This window comes from Thunnus thynnus, chromosome 11, assembly GCF_963924715.1.
Source record: "Thunnus thynnus chromosome 11, fThuThy2.1, whole genome shotgun sequence".
Taxonomy (NCBI): Eukaryota; Metazoa; Chordata; class Actinopteri; order Scombriformes; family Scombridae; genus Thunnus; species Thunnus thynnus.
In genome coordinates, this window is record NC_089527.1 from 21014573 (window position 1) to 21033417 (window position 18845).

Genomic DNA, 18845 nt, shown 5'->3' on the forward strand with positions numbered 1-18845 from the left:
GCTGCAGCTCTGATATTACAGTATTTAATGACTGCTTTGGCTCAGTACAAAAAGCCAAAGTGACTTGCTAAATACTTACCTTTAAACATAAAATGCTGTTCCTTACATACAAAATGCAAAACACTAAATCACGAGCTGAGACCTCAAAATACACACAGCTCATGTTGGCACACGTTCCAGTGCTTATTGCTAAATGTACAGATTACTGAATCAATGCAACATACTGTATGTTTGCAAGAATTTATCTTTATTTTAACATGACCCAACTGCTAATAAAGAACAAAAAGAAATAGAAATGTAGTTTATTTCTTTCTGATTACTGTCAAAATGTTATAATATAGTGTAAATTGTGGATAAATGTCTAACCGTAGCTTCATGTGTTCTTGATAATTCAACTGAACTATCAGGCTTGATATATAAATATATATATATAAATAAACGTTGAGGTCGATGCAGACCAGAAAACGGTAAACTTATGCAGTGAAGTACCATCACAGTCATCAATGAAGGATTAACTGCAGTGTAAAGTCTAAACTCATTATGCATATATACAGTTATACAATATATTCAGTAAATAAAAGAAAGGTTTTCAAAAGTTATTCTTTATCAGATCCTGATTTCTGCATAAATTGCATATTTTTTCTTGAGGAAGAAAATGCCACTGCTCAGTTTTGATGAGAATTAGTTACTGATTGACAGTGATATTTGATAATGACCATATTATTTTAAAACAACATTGATTAAAGTCCAGTAATGAACAATGTTTTGATGTGGACATCAGCTACTGAGAGATGTTTTCATTTTGTGTGCTAGGCCAGATTTTGAGGCATAGCCTCAACTCAGTGTTAAGAGTTTTTGCAAATTGAAACTCTTGTAGAATATTGAGCCAAAGCACTTGTAAAACATTATATTACAGTATTGGTACCTGACATTGAGATGACAGTGACAGCTATCATTTAAAAATCTGAAATAATTTGTCAATTTGTTGTTGTTGTTTTCTAGCTAAATAACGCCAGGTCATTTTCAGAAGTAAACAGCTGGCCAAACTTCACTTAAATGTGTCTATTCTGAATAAAAATGAGTGTATCATGTTTAACTTGACTGAGCTGCCAGTGAAGCAAATATTAGTATACTGGCATCGTGTGCGAGCAACCCACCTTGATGCGAGGGGAAGCAAACTAACTTGAGTGACAGCTCCCTCAGCCAATCAGATTTCCGTATGGCCGAGGCTCTTTAAAGCTTCTGCTAATGGCCTTTGTGTGAAGGCGGGGAGGAGTCGGCTCGGTTAGGCTGCTGATTAGCAACAAACAGAAGGTTACGAGTTTAAAAATGTGGACTATTTGACCACCAGACTGGCTCCGCAGCAACGAGAGCGGTGTGAACTATGTCGGGTGTCTAACCGGACCTTGTTGGCTCGCTTTTGAGGAGACCCGGCGGTGATTTTTGCAACATTTAGAGACAACCTCGCTTTTTTTTTTAGGTCGTTCAAAGTGGCGATGCTGAGCTGATAGCTGCGTCATCATGTTGCTTCCGACTCGAGTTGGCGAAAAGAAATCTCAAGTTAACGCCAGAGGTGAAGCTGCCCGCCGTCATCCAGCCCCGGAGGCCACTCCCGACCCCTGAGACAGATGGGAAACCGGCTGAAAGCAAGACGCAGGCGGTGAAGCTTGTTTACGTGGAGGCTGTGAAACTGGGGGACTTTGCATCACTTGGCTCGGCGCTCTTGGCGCGATTCTCCCCCCTTGGCTGCATTTATTATCTGCACTTGGATGGACGGTCAAGTATTTCTATTGATGTTGTATAACTGTTAAAACCGCAAAAATTGTGCCTACGTGCCACCAGAGACGCTTCCCCAACAGAAAGTGCAGTCATATTAATATTTCATGTAGGATGAGGATGTTTGCCACAACTGTTTGGATAGTCAGAAGTGATGCCCTCATTGACAGCAGGACCCTCCAGTGAAAATGCTGCTCACTCCCATCTGATGCTGACTGTCTTTCTTTCTTTCTTTTTAGCTCCAGTTAAAAAAAACGATCTTTTACAAGCCATAAAGATACACTTTATGGTTAATTTCAACTAATTGGCTCCATAGCCACTCAATGGGACACATCAGCTCATTAGCAGGGTGTCACAGACTGTTTGTTGGGACTTATTGTTAGGTCGGTGGTCTGTTGTGTCCTGTCACCGCATCCACGTGGACTTTGTATCAGGACGGTGGGTGAAGTTTGACCGGTGGCTCCCCCGCCGTGTCCCACAAGAGGTGACTCAGCCGAGCAAAGCGGGGAGTGTTTGAATTCTTCAGACAGGAAGACCCGGGGTCCTTCCCCAGACTGGTCATAGTTACACTTTTTTTTGTTGATCAAATTATAAAGCGGTTAAAATGGCCGGCGACTGCACCCACACCAACGCGCATTACGCGCAGGTAGAGAGGTTTTATCCCTCCAAACATTGGCTGGATGGAGACAGAGACAGAGTCAGGGAGATGGAGTCAGCCGGGAACTCGAGAGGCCGTGGACCACCTGCACGATGGTCGCCCAACTTTGAGGTGATTGACGGGATGCTGTACCGTAAGAAGCTGGAAAAGGGCTTCATCAACTACCGGGAGGTTTTGGATGAGGACCGGCGGCATGAGGCCATCTCCACCTTTCACCGGCGGCGGGCGGGCCAGCGCCACCTCTCCCTGGAGGAGACCTACAAATGCGTGGCTGAAAACTACTGGTGGGAGGGTATGAACATCACTGCTTGACTTGCATCTAACTTCATAGGACAGCATGTGGCTCTAGTCCTCTGTAGGCTGCTACAAAGCCAGGGAGGTTTAAATTTCTATGAAAACAACCTCTGGTTATCTTATCTGTATCTAACAATGCAGTGTTCATTTATTATTGTGAGTAAGTGTAGCAATATTTAAAACAGCCACACACTAATGATTGAATCAATCAAAGATCAAGACACTTACTCAGGGATGATTGACAGCTGTTAATTATGGCCCTGCCTTTTCTTTTTTGTGAGGTAATTCATTTCAGCTTGTGACTTTCATCAGAGCTGACACAGAAAAGTTGTTCTTTTATACTATAAGTGTTTCTGCAGTATAAGATGATTATCCTTCCTCATTTACCTCAGAAGTTGGCACCTGGCTTTTCTTCTGTCTACTTAGTGATGTTGGAATAATTGTTTTCTTCACAGGGATGTACTTCCAGATCAGAGACTTTGTCCTGAGCTGTCCAGAGTGTCTGAGCCAGCGCAGCAAGAAGACAAAGGTAAGGATGCAGCAGAGTAACAGAGGCGGGTCTGAAAAGTAACACCGCCCTGAAGTTGTTCTCCCTCCTCTAAAAACTTTCAGCTCCTCTCAGTTTTTGTTATTTTTCTGCATCTCACACATTCTTCACCTCTCAGGAGCCGTGTGGCAGAGGATGCGTCACAAAGACGATGGCGTCGCACAGCGCCGACATGCTAAGCAAGCTGAGGAGTCAGCGGGAGGCAGGGATGTTCTGTGACATCACCCTGCGGACTAACGGGCAATCCTACTCGGCCCACAGAGCCGTCCTAGCAGCCGTCAGCGATCACTTCCAGGAAATTTTTACAGAGATGGACTCGAATATGAAAGCGGACATAGACCTCACTGGTAAGTCCAGACACTTAGAAAGCTCGTAAACACACTAGCTGGACAGTCTCACAGACTGCAGAACTGTGTATTTGGGTTTGTGTGTGTCAGTATTTCCAAGCTCAACAGCAGAGAGTTGCCCTCAGATGTCTATTAAAGTGAGAGAAGTTTAATGGTAAGCATGCTGGATAATGGTGTGCCTAGTTAATAATAAATAATTATAATTATAAATATCGAATGACATGAGTTGATAACATCATTTCTCATTATCTTTCAAACAGTGGAGGATACTGAGAAATGTAAATAATTCACTTATGTCATTCAAGGCACAGGAAGGAGGCCACATTTAAAAGGCCTTTTTAAACGAGACCAGCTTGTTGGTCTAGAAATCTGTAGTTGGAGGATCCAGATGCTGAACTCATGTACTTCCAATATTGGCCTGAAAAATAAAGCCGTTTTCTCATGTGAACTCTGGATAATGTCCAGAGAATCAGGTCCACACATTTTCCGGAGTTGCCCTTTCACACATGTAGCACACAACAGGAGATTGTCCGTGTCAGACGTGTCCTCACCTGCTGGAAATACTCCGTTTGGTTTAGGCAAGGGATGGTGCCTGGGTAGAGTGTGCAGGAATCAGGACATGACACAAAAAGTGAGCTGCGGTTGTAATTCGGCATTTTTAAGCTTTTCACCAGAAATAAAACAGCTTTTTATATTACGAGAAATCACAGGAAACCCTCTGTCCCAGTAGCGCTAGCTTCACAGTAGATTGTCCAGGCCCAGTCAAAACAAATGCAGCTTAGCTGGCCTGCTGCGTTTATCCAGCACCAGTCACATGATAGAAATGTCATCAACACGCCCACCCGCTCGGTGTGAATTCTCCAGACAGTCAGCTGCTTTATTCACACATGGGCTCAATTGGACATTAGATGGACTTTGTGCAAGGGAGCTGGCAGGGTAAAGTCTGTTTTAATGTCCGGTCCAATTCAGACATTTGCGTTCACACATACAGCTCCTCTAGGTAATATCCGGATAACTTCAGGGTTGTAGTGCATGTGTGAAAAGGGCTATAGAAGATGTTTTACTCTGAGAATTACATTTGAAAAAGTGGGGGTCGTCCTATATTTGAGGACGAGACTGTTAAGTGTTGACAAGATCAGATATTCTTTCTGAATGGAGAAAGTTAACACTGTAACACTGGCTCCCACAGAATGTTGCATTATGGGTTGTTTGTAGCCTTAAAGGACAGATTCACATTTTTCAAGTCTGTCTTAAAACAACAGTCAGGTGCCCATATGAAGACTGAAATAGGTTTTTCTTGCCATAATCCTGCCTCCTGTTCATACTGACCGTTAGAAGATCCCTTCATAATGTACTTACAATGTAAATGATGAGGGACAGAATCCAGAGTCCCCCTTTTCTGCAAAAATGTATTTAAAAGTTTATCTGAAGCTAATATGAAGCTTCAGCCGTCCAAATGAGTCAAATCAAGTTGTCACTTTCCATGTTAGTCTTTTTAGTGCCAAAGTCCCTCTTTTTGTTACTATACTTCCAGCACAGCTCAACACTGTCCGAGGAAACACAAAGAGGGAATTTGATGTTAAAAAGATTGTAATATCCACACGATATGACTAATTCAGACCGCTGAAGCCTCATATAAGCTTCAAAAAACTTTTATAGTGTGTCTGTTAGAGTTATCGGTCCGAGAAGTGTTTCGTTAGCTCAGTTTAACTTGCAGGAGTTTCTGAAGGCTCGTGTAACATTCTTTTTTTTTTTTTGCCATGGAGGAAATAAATTAATGAGTGAAAACGTGTCCAAAGCATGTCCTGACGTCTTTACTGCAGTAACAGATTGTGGACCAATCTGTCAAACAGCCAAGAGTCGCTGCTGTCACAGTCGAAGTCTGAAAAACGGTAGCGTTATCTGCTGGAGAGAATAAACTCCACACTTTCAATAGCCTGACAGGAGAGCCTGTGAGTATGTGATTGATAGGTAGATGTTACACATGTGCGATTTACGTTCTGCTTTAATGGAAGTATTTCACTTTAACGACTCTCTTCTCCTTGGATTAATAGTATCTCAGGGAAAACTTTCCCATCTGGACGAGTGTGAAAGTGTGTTTTATCTTCAAAAAGCCTTTTTTACCAAAATCAGTTTTTGGAAAAGGGAGAATCGTCTTATATTCGGGCCAATACAGTATATCTTTTGATGTGTGTCATCAAATAGGAGCAGAAGTGGCCCTATTGAAAGCCGTTGATATGTCTTAGTCTCCACTGTTATTCATGCTTTACTCCCACTCTTCTTTCTGTCTCTCTGATCTTGTGTTTACACTGAGTCGCTTTCATCTCACTGATCGACTAGGGTTCAGCATACCTAATTAAATGATCTTTTTTTTTTCCTCCCCTCAGGTTTCTGTGAGGACAGCCTTCTGCCTCTGCTGGATTTCTCTTACTCCTCCACCCTGTGTGTTCGTCAGGAGGACCTACCTGAAGTCATCACCATGGCCCGCCACCTCGGCATGTGGCCTGCAGTGGAAGCCTGCTCTGCTCTCATGAAAGAACAAGAACTGCACCTCCATCCTGGCAAGGACTTCACCTCAGCCTGTGCTGGTGCATGCCACGAGCGTCATAGGCAACAGAGGGAGAGCAAAAGAAAAGGGGTTTTGAGATTGGAGGACGACATGAACAACAGCTTCAATTTAATGCTGGATACATCAGATGAGTCTTTAGAAGGAAGTCCAAGGCGCAATTTGCGCAGAACGCCAAAATCCCGAGGTCATAATGGCCTCCCTCTGAGTCCGTCACACAGGATGAAGCTCATGGACTTCAAATCTCCTTCCTCCAAGAAGGCCGCTGCACTTCGAAGTGCCATAGCCACCTCACAGTCACAGAACTACTCACCCATGTCTCCATCAAACACCCGTCTACTGCGCTCTACTCCTGGAGCTGCACAGGAGGTTCAGAGATTGCTGCCCATGTCAGAAAGGCCGCGACGAAACAGAAAGTCTCACTCCATCACACAGCTTTCCTGCGCCTCCAGATCGAGGCCGAGCACAGTTTGTAGCCCCGTAAGAGTAAAGCAGGAAGAGGTGGAGGTCGTAGAGGATGAAGAGGATTATGCACGAGCACAGGAGAAGTACAAGCTGATGAATGTTCTTGGGCTACAGAGGACCGCCCTCCTCCCCAGACCAGAAGATCTGATTGGCTGGAGACAGAAGAAACGACTCAGGAAGCTGAAGGCCAACAACTATTCACTGACAAAGAGGCGGAAACCCCGCTCCGTCTCCCCGGCACTACCATATACACTGTCACTTCCGCTCTGTGACCCCCTCAACACTCGCCTCCTCAACAAGTCAGTGAAGAGCAAGCCTGTGGTCCCAGTCAGCAAAGAGCAGATAACACCTAAGAGGCAAAAGACCACCCCAAAACATGTCCCTCCAAGCGACAGGAGCATGCGCAGTAAAGGGGTCCTACCAGACATGTTCCAGCCTGCGTCCAGGCCTGGCTTCGGGGGAAGAGAACTCAGACGGTCAGTGAGGAACGGAGACAGCGCCCACCTTCCTGTCCAGCAGCCGCTGCGACGCAACACCAGCAAAACTCTAGTGAGAAACACAGTCAGGATAAAAACAGAACCAGCTGAATACTCTATCTCAGGTCTTCCATCAAACAAGCACCGTGGCCACACACCTCATAGATCCACCCCTCCACAGAGGACACAGGCCAGAAATAAGATCACGGTAGAGACGGTGAGAACGCTGCGTTACAACAGTGGCCGACCAGCGACAAAGGCCAAGCTCAGGCGGGGCTCCACAAGAGATGTGGAGAAGATGAAGTGTAAGCCCAGAGAGGAGGGCAGGAAGGATGGGAGCCAGGGGCTGAGGGGGGTCATGGACACCGGACCCAAAGTAACGGATAATGAACCTGGCGGGCTCCAGTTATCAGAGCATGCTCCACCACCGTCCATCTACAACCACCCTCTGTATAAAGTCATTAAAGAGGAGCCAGCAGAACTCGTGCCAGTTGGACCTTTCCCCGATCCTCCCTCACCAGACCTGGGCAAGCGCCAGAGCAAGCCCCCCATCAAATTACTGGACTCAGGCTTTCTGTTCAGCTTCTGTCGGCCAGCAGGGGCGCCCATGGCAGTACTAAAGAAAGAGGAGGAGAGCGTGGATATCTGCTTAACGCGCTCTGTGTCACAAGTTGGGAAGAAATTTGGAGCAGAAGAGCCCCACCACAGGGCACTGAGAGCCAGAGGACCACCCACCCTGCCTGTGGTGAAGAAGGAGAGAGAGGAGAGGAGTGTGAGCCAAAGCAGGGTTCAGAGAACCAGGACAAACTCCCGGAACAATAGTCATCATCTGGCCAAATCTAGCAAGTCAAAGGCCACACGGACCATGCCAAAGGTAGATGACGATGACTGCGATTTCTTTAGGGGAATCTTGATTTTGCATGTATATGATGATATATAAATAACACATTTTGCAGAATAAACACATCCATAATCTTTCCTAATGTCTTTTCCTGGTATCTCCAGCAGCAAGGTAAACTCCTTGCGAGAGGAAGGAGCTGCGTCATGTTGGACTCTGTTCGTCGAGCAAGGTTGAAGCAGCTACGGGGACCTCGTAGTCAGGCCCCCAAGGTCCCGAAGTCGGCCCACACCTGCCCGCAGTGCCCAGCCTCCTACAGGGACTGTGATGCTCTAATCATGCATCGCCTCAGGCACATCGAGGGCAAGCACTGGCCATGTCCGGTAAGGATCGACTTTCCTAAACCTTAACGTTGAGCCACAACGCTCTAGAGCCAAGACAAGGGTGGAAAAAATAATCATAGCCTGGAGCTCAAAAAGTTTTATATTTCCACCAAACAATAACACCAGTTGACTGTGAGGGAAAACAATTATTGTTGTGAGATACAAGACAGGTTTACTCCTATTATACAGAAGCTCGTCACCCAGATCAACACACACACACACACAATGGATACTATTTACTTTCTGGACTAACGAAAAATATGATTCAATGTTATAGATTCAACTATGCAGTTATGTGGAAAAGTATTAAATCAGTGATTGTTATTATCACTAATAACAATCAAAATATATATTATTGTAAACTCTTCTGTTAAGGGGCCATTCTGCACAATTGGTACTTTTACCACAGATTCTAAACTTGTTAAAGCCATTTTTTGTCTCAGTTGCCAATTCATTGAAATAATGTAATTATTTTCTTTTGACTTTTGAATTGATGTCAATTTGATATTTTGAGCAATTATTTGGGGATTGCTTATAGTTAATCTGATGATGATCGGCTGTGATAGAAGAACGCGGTGGGACTAAGTCTAGTCTTCTTCAGCAAATATGCAGGAAATGTGTGTAGAACGGGGCATCAGTACAGTCTTTGACCTCATGTTAGAGAAAGAAAATGTTTTTTGTTTAGTTTGTTAAAAGTGAGAATAAATCAGCCTAAATAAAGGCAACAGAATCGGTGGCTGCAGTGTTATAATTTAGATGTGCGAGTCAAGAAGTGGAGCCCTGTTAAGGTGGCGCAGAACTACATTTGAGTGGAGTGTTTTTAAATTGTGATATTGCTGCTTTTACTCAAGAATACCACTTCTTCCACTGTTATGGCGTCAAATGTTTATTTCTCTGCTGTTAACCCTTCGTCTCACCCACTCTGCGCTGTGTAGCTCTGCAGTAAGACGTTCTTTCGACTGAGGAATGTACGGAACCACATCCGCACCCACGACCCCAAGTTGTACAAATGCCGGAGCTGCATTGTCGCTGGTTCCTGAGGAGAGTTTGCCAGCTGGAGGGTCTGCTCAAGCAGCGAGACTGAGGTGGGTGTGAAATCTATCATCTTTTGTGGTACTGTCAGAAGGAACTGTCAATACATTATAGTGGATTGTGATCATATGTGCTCAATATCAGCATTGATTTTATTTATTTATCTATTTTTGAGTACCTTGTCTGTGTCTTAACACTCTTAACACTCATGTTTATTTTCCAGGATGAAGTCTGAGTGTCTCACACCAGCGAACAGGCTGAAGAGAAGAGGCACATGATCGATCAGCAGCTTGTACATAATGGATCTGTCATACACAAGCACAGCAGTCTGTGGGAAGGCATAATCTCTCTGATTCTAATCATTGCCGTTGTCAATGATCGCTAATGTTATTTAAATAACCAAACCAAGGTTGCTGTTCCTGTTTGCGTTTCCGTAGCTACAAAAGGTTAAACTTGAACATTACACTCAGGGGGGGGGTCAGGGAATGTGATGCCACGGTATAAAGTGATTTAAACATCACGGTTGTGTATAAAATGAAATGTAAAGTGATTGTTTTAACTATTACTGCTACGTATTGTTATCATTATTTTTCTATGTATAGATGAATTTTGAGTGCACTTATAGCTTATGTTGTTAACCTAAGAGGTGGTAATGACTTTGAAGGTTTGGAGTCCACGGCGGGAATACTTGAAGTGATACAAGCGTCAGAGGGAATGCTTGAAGCTGTCTTAGGAGTGTTCTTTGGGTGTTTCAGTGGGTCTTTGTCCTTTTTGGTGTGCTAACTTTTAAACGACCGGTCTCTCCCTCTTTCCGTATTGATCTGCTAGTCTCACATAATCCATGAGTTTGCAATTTGTCTGGGGGCTGTTACGACGACACCACCGCACGTGTATTTGCAAGCCATTTGTAGATAACCGTCTTTTTCTAAGGCTGCCAATTTTAAAAAGGGAAACAAGTCTCATTTTTAATGTGAATTTCTAAACGGTAATCACCACAACGGCATCATTACAGGTATTTTATTGATCTCTTCTTCCACTTTAATCCACAAGAACACACTCATCGTCTTGTTCTACTTCAAATTCCCCTCCTACTGAATAAATGCAATGTGTGCACATAAAGAGATGTTTATGGTTCACAAACTGATTTTTCGAAATAAATGAGCTGTCTCGCTATCTGTTAAAAGACTGAATAAATTTTTGGCTTTTATATCCTGTTATTCTTGCTTTAATTACATATTTGATATGTAATTTATATGTACTGCACCCTGTAAGTGAGAGGACCAAATGGCAGTAGAGCTAATTAATGAGGATTATTTTCTATAGAGGCGAATTATATAAAGTTCAGGAAGAATTTGGCCATATCGTTAAAGGAGTCATCCCAGAGTTCAAGAGCATCCTCTTATGTCACAGACCAAACGATTATTCAAGAAAATAATTAACTAATGAAAATAATTGTTAGATGCAGCCCTGTACAGGAGATATTTCTTATTCAGAATATTAACCTTATGCATTTCTACTGCTTACTTCACTACACAGTTGTAGAGGTAGCATTAGGAGACTGGATCGGCTGAAGCATCTGCAGTGGGTTCAGTACTGCATTGATCCAGTCAGGAGGAGGATGAAGAGTTCTGTCGAGGTTGTGATCTAGAAGGAGTGAGGAAGGGCTTTAAGCATAATTCATTTCTTTGTACCCTCTCTGACTGACTTACCTGGAGCAAATATTGAGGTCTTTGCTTTATCTCATCAGTTCAGCCGATTCAAGATGAGGTTTCAAGATGAGGGTTTGATGATCCCTCTGACAGATTTAGCCAATATAGCAATACATTTGAACAGGAAATGTACAGCAATGATTGCTTTCCTTGCAATGGAGCAATCGATAGAACGAAGAACAAGAATCACACATGCTTAAGAAATATGAAATCAGGCAGATGTGGCAAATGTAAAATATGGAAGCAAAACACCCAATGTGTAAAAATGGTAAGATTTTTTTTACTAAATTCAATGAAATACACTTGATGTCCAAATGCATGTTTATATCTGGGGCAAAGTGCATACGTGTGCAGCACTTTTTTTTTTTTTTAAATGTATTCAAACTGCCAATGCAAATCACACGTACAGAACAGCAAGTGACGAGGAATATTTGCATTGTGTCCTGTTCATCATTAGCATAATAACAAAACCCCTAGGATGCATATATACAGGGAACTGCAGACATGAATTAGAAATAGAGCAAAAAATATGGATTAATCCAAGCATAGGAAGTGCAGAAATACTCAAAACTGACAGGGAATGTTAAAGGGAAAACACAAAATACTGTCAGTACAATAAAGCATCAAAGGATGGGTGAGTTGGTGGCTGAAGGTGCATTAGGGTGGGAGGTGTTGTTTCAGATGGAGTCCAAGTTAAATCCCATCCTCCCTCACTGACTGTCAATGCACTCCGCAGCGACACCAGTCTGCACTTGTTTGTTCATCCCACCCGCTTCTCTATGGAGAGAAATTAGTTTTTTGATTCAGGTGACAAATGCATGTTTCATGAATAAATAAATGTGTTATACATATATAGTATATTTCCAATTCAAAGGTCATTAATCTCACAATATTTGGATTAAAATGCCTCCTGTGCTTGCCTCCTCTTTTTATAGCAAAAAGAATCTGCTCCTACAATCATTGTTTTTCTCTGTTGCTGTGCAACATCTCAAGATGAACATCTGATTGATCAACATTTTGCACAATCACAGTGCATTAAAAAAAAGAAAAAGAACTTTGCAGTGCTATTTTCCTCTAATAAAAATATACATATTTTTTGCATTTATTCACTGATTTTCAAATCTTTTTGCGCAAATTAGATAACAGGTTATATTTGTATGTGGATTTTTGACTGTTTTAAATTGGCCAGGCTGATATATTGGCCGATATTAGCTCATTGCAGCTCCTATATCATAGGGATGTATGTTAGCTGGTAAATGACAAGAAACTGAAGTACAGAAATGCCAAAGATATGTTTTAAAACAGTGACACCCTTCTATATTTTGTCCACCAGAGAAGTGACAAGTTTATTTTTGAGCTGTAAAACAACCTATGTTATACATGTCTTGGTCACAATTTAAGGGAACCTTTTATTGCCTTAATTTTTTATGTTTATGTTTTTTATGTGATAAAAAAATATTGGCCGATATGTCATTATCGGATTATTTAAACTCCCAAGTATCAATATCGGGATCAGCCTCAAAAATCCCATATCTGTCAGGCTATACTAATGCCCTGTAATCCACAGATGCATGTTGCATTTAGGTGCTGGTAGCTTTGTAAATAAATGCAAGAGAACTTCAGGAGCTTTGTAGACATTCATATGCACTGGAATCAAATAGTCATATACATTTGTAAATCCTGTTTAATTCATGACCAACACATGGACACATGTTGAAGCCTCAGAATTTGTGAGTGTCTTTGAGCAGAAACCTGAACTCTGAGCTCTCACAGAAGGGACTAGTCAAATATAGAGAAGCAGAGCAGAGAAATCTTTTTTATTTATACATACTTCCTGTATTAAGTATGCTCATCAAACCAGACAATCTGAGGAAGCAGGGATTTCTCTGTGTACTCTGTGTTACACTCAGCAAAGAGCACCACATTTTACATTCATATTCAACACTCCTCTTAGTGTTTCACTTCCTGTTTCTTTGATGACTCAGGTTACTGTAACATTGCACTGGTTTTGAACTGTGTTTATCCCACTCACTCGTTTTGCTGCTCTCATTCCATGTGTTGCTTCACTAAACCGACAGTACCCAAACCCAACACTAGATGACAGCCTGCACTAGTGGATGACAATGGCTACTCCATAACAATAAGACAACAATGCAAAATGGTTCCAGCCATATCAACCCTTACCTCTGGGCACCTCGAGACACCCCCAATGTGGAGTATATGAGCGAAAGAGAAAAGCGAGAAGGATGTGATTATTACACCAGTGGAAACACTACCCTGACTTCTGGCTAGACATGAAAATACTAATTACCCTCATGATGTTTACACTTAATTATCCCTAAAAGCAGGCATCACAGTGATAATTATAAAACCGGCAAAAAAGACTGATGATCAAGGTTCAAGCATTTTTAACTCTCAAAAGGTCAACAATGAGTGACCCCGTTGATAAGTTGTGGTTTTTGAGTAAACTGATTGCAGAAAAGCGGTAAGCAATACCTAAAGGTGATATATGACACTGCTTGTGCACAATGAAGACCTTCCTTCATACTAATAATAGTGTCTAGGAGTTTGCATTAATGAATCAAAAAGGCCAAAAAGAAAACATGTCAATGTTAACCCCACAATACCATTAGCCTCTGTATCTGTTGCAGCTTATTATAGAGTAAAACTCTCAGTGCTTTCACACTGCAGCATTAATCGGGGGCCTTGGTGTACTTTTTCAGACTCATAACCAATGGGGCTTACTTGGGTTACCCTTGTCCCACCAGCGACTGCATATGTAGGCTTATGTGAGTTTAGGGAGCCATGGAGAGCACGCCCAGGAACAGCTGACAATTTATGCTGGTGGGGCCCCAACATTCTCAGAGAGAGAGAGAGAGAGAGAGAGAGAGAGAGAGAGAGAGAGAGAGAGAGAGAGAGAGAGAAGAGGGGGGGAGGGAGGAATGGGTGAGAAGGAGAGAGGAGGGAAAAGAAAGGGGGTGGAAAAAGGGTAAGGAGTGAGGATGAGTGGAAGAAAAGGCAGACCTGGGTTGTAGGGATGAGAGGGAGAGAGAAGAAGAGGGAGAAAAAAGGGGTAGAGAGGGAAAGGGAGGTCGTCTTGTTTGTAGCTTGTCAGCAATTGCTTGAGACAAGCTTCCCCTCCATGTGTGAAAGCTACTTGGCAGGAATGCTTGGACCGTACCAAGTGCGGCCAGGCGAGAGGGGTGTTCCACAAGAGGAACAGACCCGGATTGAAGAGCCAGTGTGTGGCTGAAGTAATCCTTCAGCGTTGTCGGCTCTTTGATGTTGTATCTTTGTGGATGTGTGTGTGGGGAGAGGAGAGGAGGGAGGGAGCAGTGTGTGGGTGTGAATGGGGTTGGTGAGAGCGTTCTGTATGGATATGTGCTCTCTCTCCCCAGCAGCAACAAAAGAGAGGGAATGAGACACCCACCTCTGCGCCCCCCACCCCCCTCTGCTCTCAAGAGAAAGAAAGCAAAAAAAGGGAAAAGAAGATGATGAAACCTGAAGTGGTCCTGCAGTGTGAATTGTGTGTGTGTTTGTGTGTGTGTGTGTGTGTGTGTGTGTGCGCGCGCATGCACATGTGCACGCACAGATACTCACACAGATGCTCATATGTGCATCTGCATGTGTATCTATACTTTGTATGTATGCCAGTGTGAATTGATTCTTCAATTTAATCTGTTTACTAACAATCTGTGTGGATCCTGTCTGTGGGTGGGTGTCTTCTGCAATTGTCCCTGTGTGTGTGTGAGTGTGGTCATGTTATGTATCTTCTCCCCAGTAGGGGCTGTTATTGTCTTAAGAATGTGTGTGTGTGTGTGTGTGTGTGTGTGTGTGTGTGTGTGTACCAGGTATTCCTCACGTTGTGGGGATGTAAATCTGTTTACACAGTCATGTTGTGGGGGCTCACCTCCCTTATGGGAACATAAAGCAAGTCCCCTTAATGTAAATTATTAATTTTAGGGTGAAGACTTGGTCTAAAGTTAAGGTAAATTTAGGGTTATGTTAAGGTTAAGGTAAGGGTTAGGGTTAGGCATGTGGTGGTTATGGTTAAGGTTAGGATAAGTCTCCAGGAAATGAATGTAAGTCAATGTAATGTCCTCTGAAGTGATGGAAACAGGACTGTATGTGTGTGTGTGTGAGTGAGTGAGTGGGTGAGTGAGTAGGGTCAATCTCCAGTAGCCTGTTGCTTTCTGCCTCTGACTGCTCTCAGCTCTACATCAGGAGGAATGCAGACTGAGATGGATTCCTGCAGGATTCCTCGTCTCTGGATTCATTATTCCCACTGCCGCCCTGAACAAACAAACACACACGCACACACATAAAACACACATTTCTGCTGTTTGCTGACACAAAGACGAATATCCTCCAACCTAAACTGGCTCCAGTCTTAATGATGAACATGCGACGAGCAGTTAACTTCTCTTCCCCCCAATACTTGAACAACTTTCTACTTCATACTGTACACACTCTGAATTTCTTCCAACTCTCCTCATCTCCTCCCATTTTCTTCCCTTTCACTCACTCCCCTATCTCTCTCTCTCTCTCTCATATTCTCACAAATGCACACACAGTCTGCTGTTGGCAGTCACAGGGTTTTATTTCCACACTGATCCTTTGTGTGTGTGTGTGTGTGTGTGTGTGTGTGTGTGTGTGTGTGTGTGTGTATGTGTGTGGAAAAGCAGTAAAGTTTGATAAAGTCCAGTCAGCAGTAGACTACAGAAGTGCAGCAGCAGTCTGCTTCCACATTACACAAGGAAACTTTAGGTTACTTGCGTAACCCTGGTTCTCAGAGTAGTGTGAGTGAGATGTCTCCCTATGGGATACTCCCCCCTGTATATTCCTCAGAAGCATTTATCTCAGTACGCCAATCCTGATTGGCTGGTGATCGCAACATGAGTGTCAGATGGTTCTACCTACTTTTAAATAGCTTATGCTACGATGCAGACGTCATTCAAAATAAGCACCTCTTCTTGCTTCGTCCCAGCAAGAGGGGATGTCTGGTGAGACAGCTCACTCATGGAACTCTGAGAACCGGGGTTACGCAAGTAACCGAAGGTTCTCATTCATAGTATTTGTTTTGATGTCTCACTAGGGGATATGGACACTCCCATATTGCCAGACAAGCTTATCTCAGCAACCACCAGCACTCAAACAGTAGTACTCTGTTCCAGCAAGGGCCCTGAATCCAGTATTGCGTGAGCCATGCATGGAGCAAAGACATCCAGTCTACAAAACTGGACAAAAGTGAGGGGCGAAGACCAGCTCACTGCTGCACAAGTGTCCTGAATGGAAACCCCTCTAAACAAGGCCCAGGATGTGGCTATGAATGGAATGAGCTGCAGTCCCTGGCCCATATATATACAAAGGATACAAGGAGTTGGTCACTTCTGGGAAATCCCTTGGTCCTGTCCATATAGGATCGCAAGGCACGAACTGGACACAGCATGTGCAACCGTCGTTCTTCAGGGCCCCCACTTGTGGACTTGTGGAATATTATCATTTGATTGAACAGGCATTATTAGCCTCATAGATATGAGTTAGAGGGGGCCTGCTACACCTAATAGTAGGTTCAAAAGGGCGTTATCATCCATTGGTAAGGTGGAGGTCACCTTTGAGTTAGAGACGCCATCTAGCAGTCATTGTAATTATGACCCGAGGAAGTGACGTAGTTCAGATGACATCAATATACGATGACTTGATAATAACCTGACATTCTTACCTCATTTTACTGCATTCATAACCAACAATTTCCAAGTTTAACCATATTTCAAGTGATCATTTTAACCCAAATCATGACATTTTCCTAACCATAACCAAAGGGTTTTTGTGCCTAAACCTAACCAGACTTTAACCATGGTTATTTTGTAGCATAGCATATTACCTACTGGTAGGTGCCATAGTCCTATTCCAATGGGTTGGAATATGCACCCACTAGTACGTACATATCATAACTAGTACCCCTTCTAACCCATATCTATGAAACTGATAACACCCATTCAGTTGAGTGATGCCATCCGAAACAGGTGTTCAGGAGAGTAAAAAAGCAGTGAAGAGAATGCTGTGAGGTCAATGGAGGAGCACGAACCAACCACCTTGGGCACAAAGGCGGGGTTAGGTTTTAGTGACACCCTGACATGCCCTGGGGCAAACTGAGTACATGAAGGCAGGCCGTGAAGGACCTGTAGTCCAGAGATAATCCCAGGAAGATTCTTGTCTGTACTGGGGGCAACACACTCTTTTTGGTGTTTATCATAAAACCCAAGTCAGTCAGTTTTATGAGGATATGCGTTTGCGTCATAGCCCCTGGTTCCGACTGTGCCAGGAGGAGCCAATCGTCTAGGTCGGTAGCCAGATGGATATCCTGCTGTCGTAAGGCAGCTCTTGCGGCCTCGGTACATCGCACAAACCCTCTTAGGCTCAGGGGATATACCGAAAGGGAGCACTCAGTACTCAAAACAGACGCCCTGAAAAGCGAATCTTAAATACTTTCTTGTGTGGAAGGTAAATTGGAATGTCGAAATATGCATCTTTCAGGTTGACAGATGTGAATCAGTTGCTCTGGCACACCAAACAGAGATGCATGAGTGAGCATCCTGAATTTGTGTTTTCTGAGGTATTTGTTCAGAGCCCTGTGCCTGTGAGACGCCTGAGCGAAAGACTGTCATGGGGCCTGCAGAGGTGGGGGCTCGGTGTTCCAGGGAAGGCAGAGCTGGAGAGCCTTATCCTCCCTCTTCTTGACCCTACACTGCTGCTGCATGGAGGCCAGGGTGGTGCTGAAAATGCCGTCGGGCATGATAGGCATGTCCAAGATGTCCTCCTTTTCGCTGTTGGACAACTTCGCCAGGTTGAGCCACCTGGTTCTTTTGTGCAGCACCATCCCGATGGATTTGCCCAGGGCTTAGACCGCACAGCACTGCACAAAGAGGCAAATGTCCGTAATCACCTGGATTTCCTCCCACACAACAGGGTCCGTCTTTGTCGCCATGTCCTCACATAGTTCCGCCTGGTATGCCATGAGCATAGAGTACAGAGTACAGTGCCTGTACAAACTGGGGGTTTCGATGGCCATTCGGTAATGTTCCAGCCCAAGGCAGCACAAGCAGACCTGGTGTGTGTCTTTGCTTGAGATTTTGTTACTGCAGCAGCAGAGTCAAGGCCTGGAGTCTCCATCTCCTCTGGTGTGAGGGGGGTGACATCCATCTTCGCTAGCAGGTGTGCTAACAGAGAGGAACAGTGAATTGACTGGCGCGCTAATCCCATGGGGGCTGAGAGTCTCACCGGCCCTATTGGTGTGCGAGCAAAGCACCCGAGCTACTGTGGTGGGTAGTCGAGTCCAATGAAAACGTAGTTGTGGTGTGGCTAGGTGAAGAGCACTCCGGTCTATGGTGAAGGCCAGAGAGTTGAAGTGTATCAAGGTAGCTAGCGCCCAGCAATGGAGTGTTTAGCCGAGATAGCTCCAGTCTGTGGACAGTTAAGCTAGCTATCTTAGAACACAGGGTGAAATATGCTCCGAAGCGAGGAGAGGTGTTTCAATGATACCTGTGTCGTAACATAAGCTATTTAAAGGTACCACCTGGCGCGGATGTCGTGATAACCAGCCAATCAGGATTGGCGTAATGAGATAAATGCTTCTGAGGAATACGCAGGGGGGCATATCCCATAGCAAGACATCCAAAAGAATACTATGAATGAGAACTGAAAGCGCCCTCGTCCCTTCACCCCACGCTCATCATCTGTTTCCAGGGCTTGTA

General features: G+C 43.9%; 1 protein-coding gene across 2 annotated transcripts; it reads left to right on the plus strand.

The window, feature by feature from the left end:
• The first annotated feature begins 1255 nt into the window (after nt 1–1255).
• Nucleotides 1256–10589, plus strand: si:dkey-229b18.3 (uncharacterized). Of its 2 annotated transcripts, none has more exons than XM_067603727.1 (7): nt 1256–2726; nt 3184–3257; nt 3394–3622; nt 6010–8003; nt 8135–8350; nt 9286–9435; nt 9606–10589. In XM_067603727.1, exons 1-6 carry the CDS (start codon nt 2381–2383, stop codon nt 9388–9390), a joined length of 2964 nt encoding a protein of 987 aa, XP_067459828.1. In that variant the 5' UTR covers nt 1256–2380; the 3' UTR covers nt 9391–9435; nt 9606–10589. The 2 variants fall into 2 exon arrangements, with proteins under 2 accessions (XP_067459828.1, XP_067459829.1); XM_067603728.1 differs by having other exon boundaries at nt 8138–8350.
• Nucleotides 10590–18845: the final 8256 nt, after the last annotated feature.

Excerpts from the sequence above, each read along its gene's own strand:
- si:dkey-229b18.3 (XM_067603727.1), top strand. The coding sequence starts at position 2,381 with ATGGCCGGCGACTGCACCCACACCAACGCGCATTACGCGCAGGTAGAG. Across the intron at positions 3,623-6,009 it reads AGCGGACATAGACCTCACTG|GTTTCTGTGAGGACAGCCTT; the intron begins GTAAGTCCAGAC and ends TCCTCCCCTCAG. Across the intron at positions 8,004-8,134 it reads CCACACGGACCATGCCAAAG|CAGCAAGGTAAACTCCTTGC; the intron begins GTAGATGACGAT and ends TGGTATCTCCAG.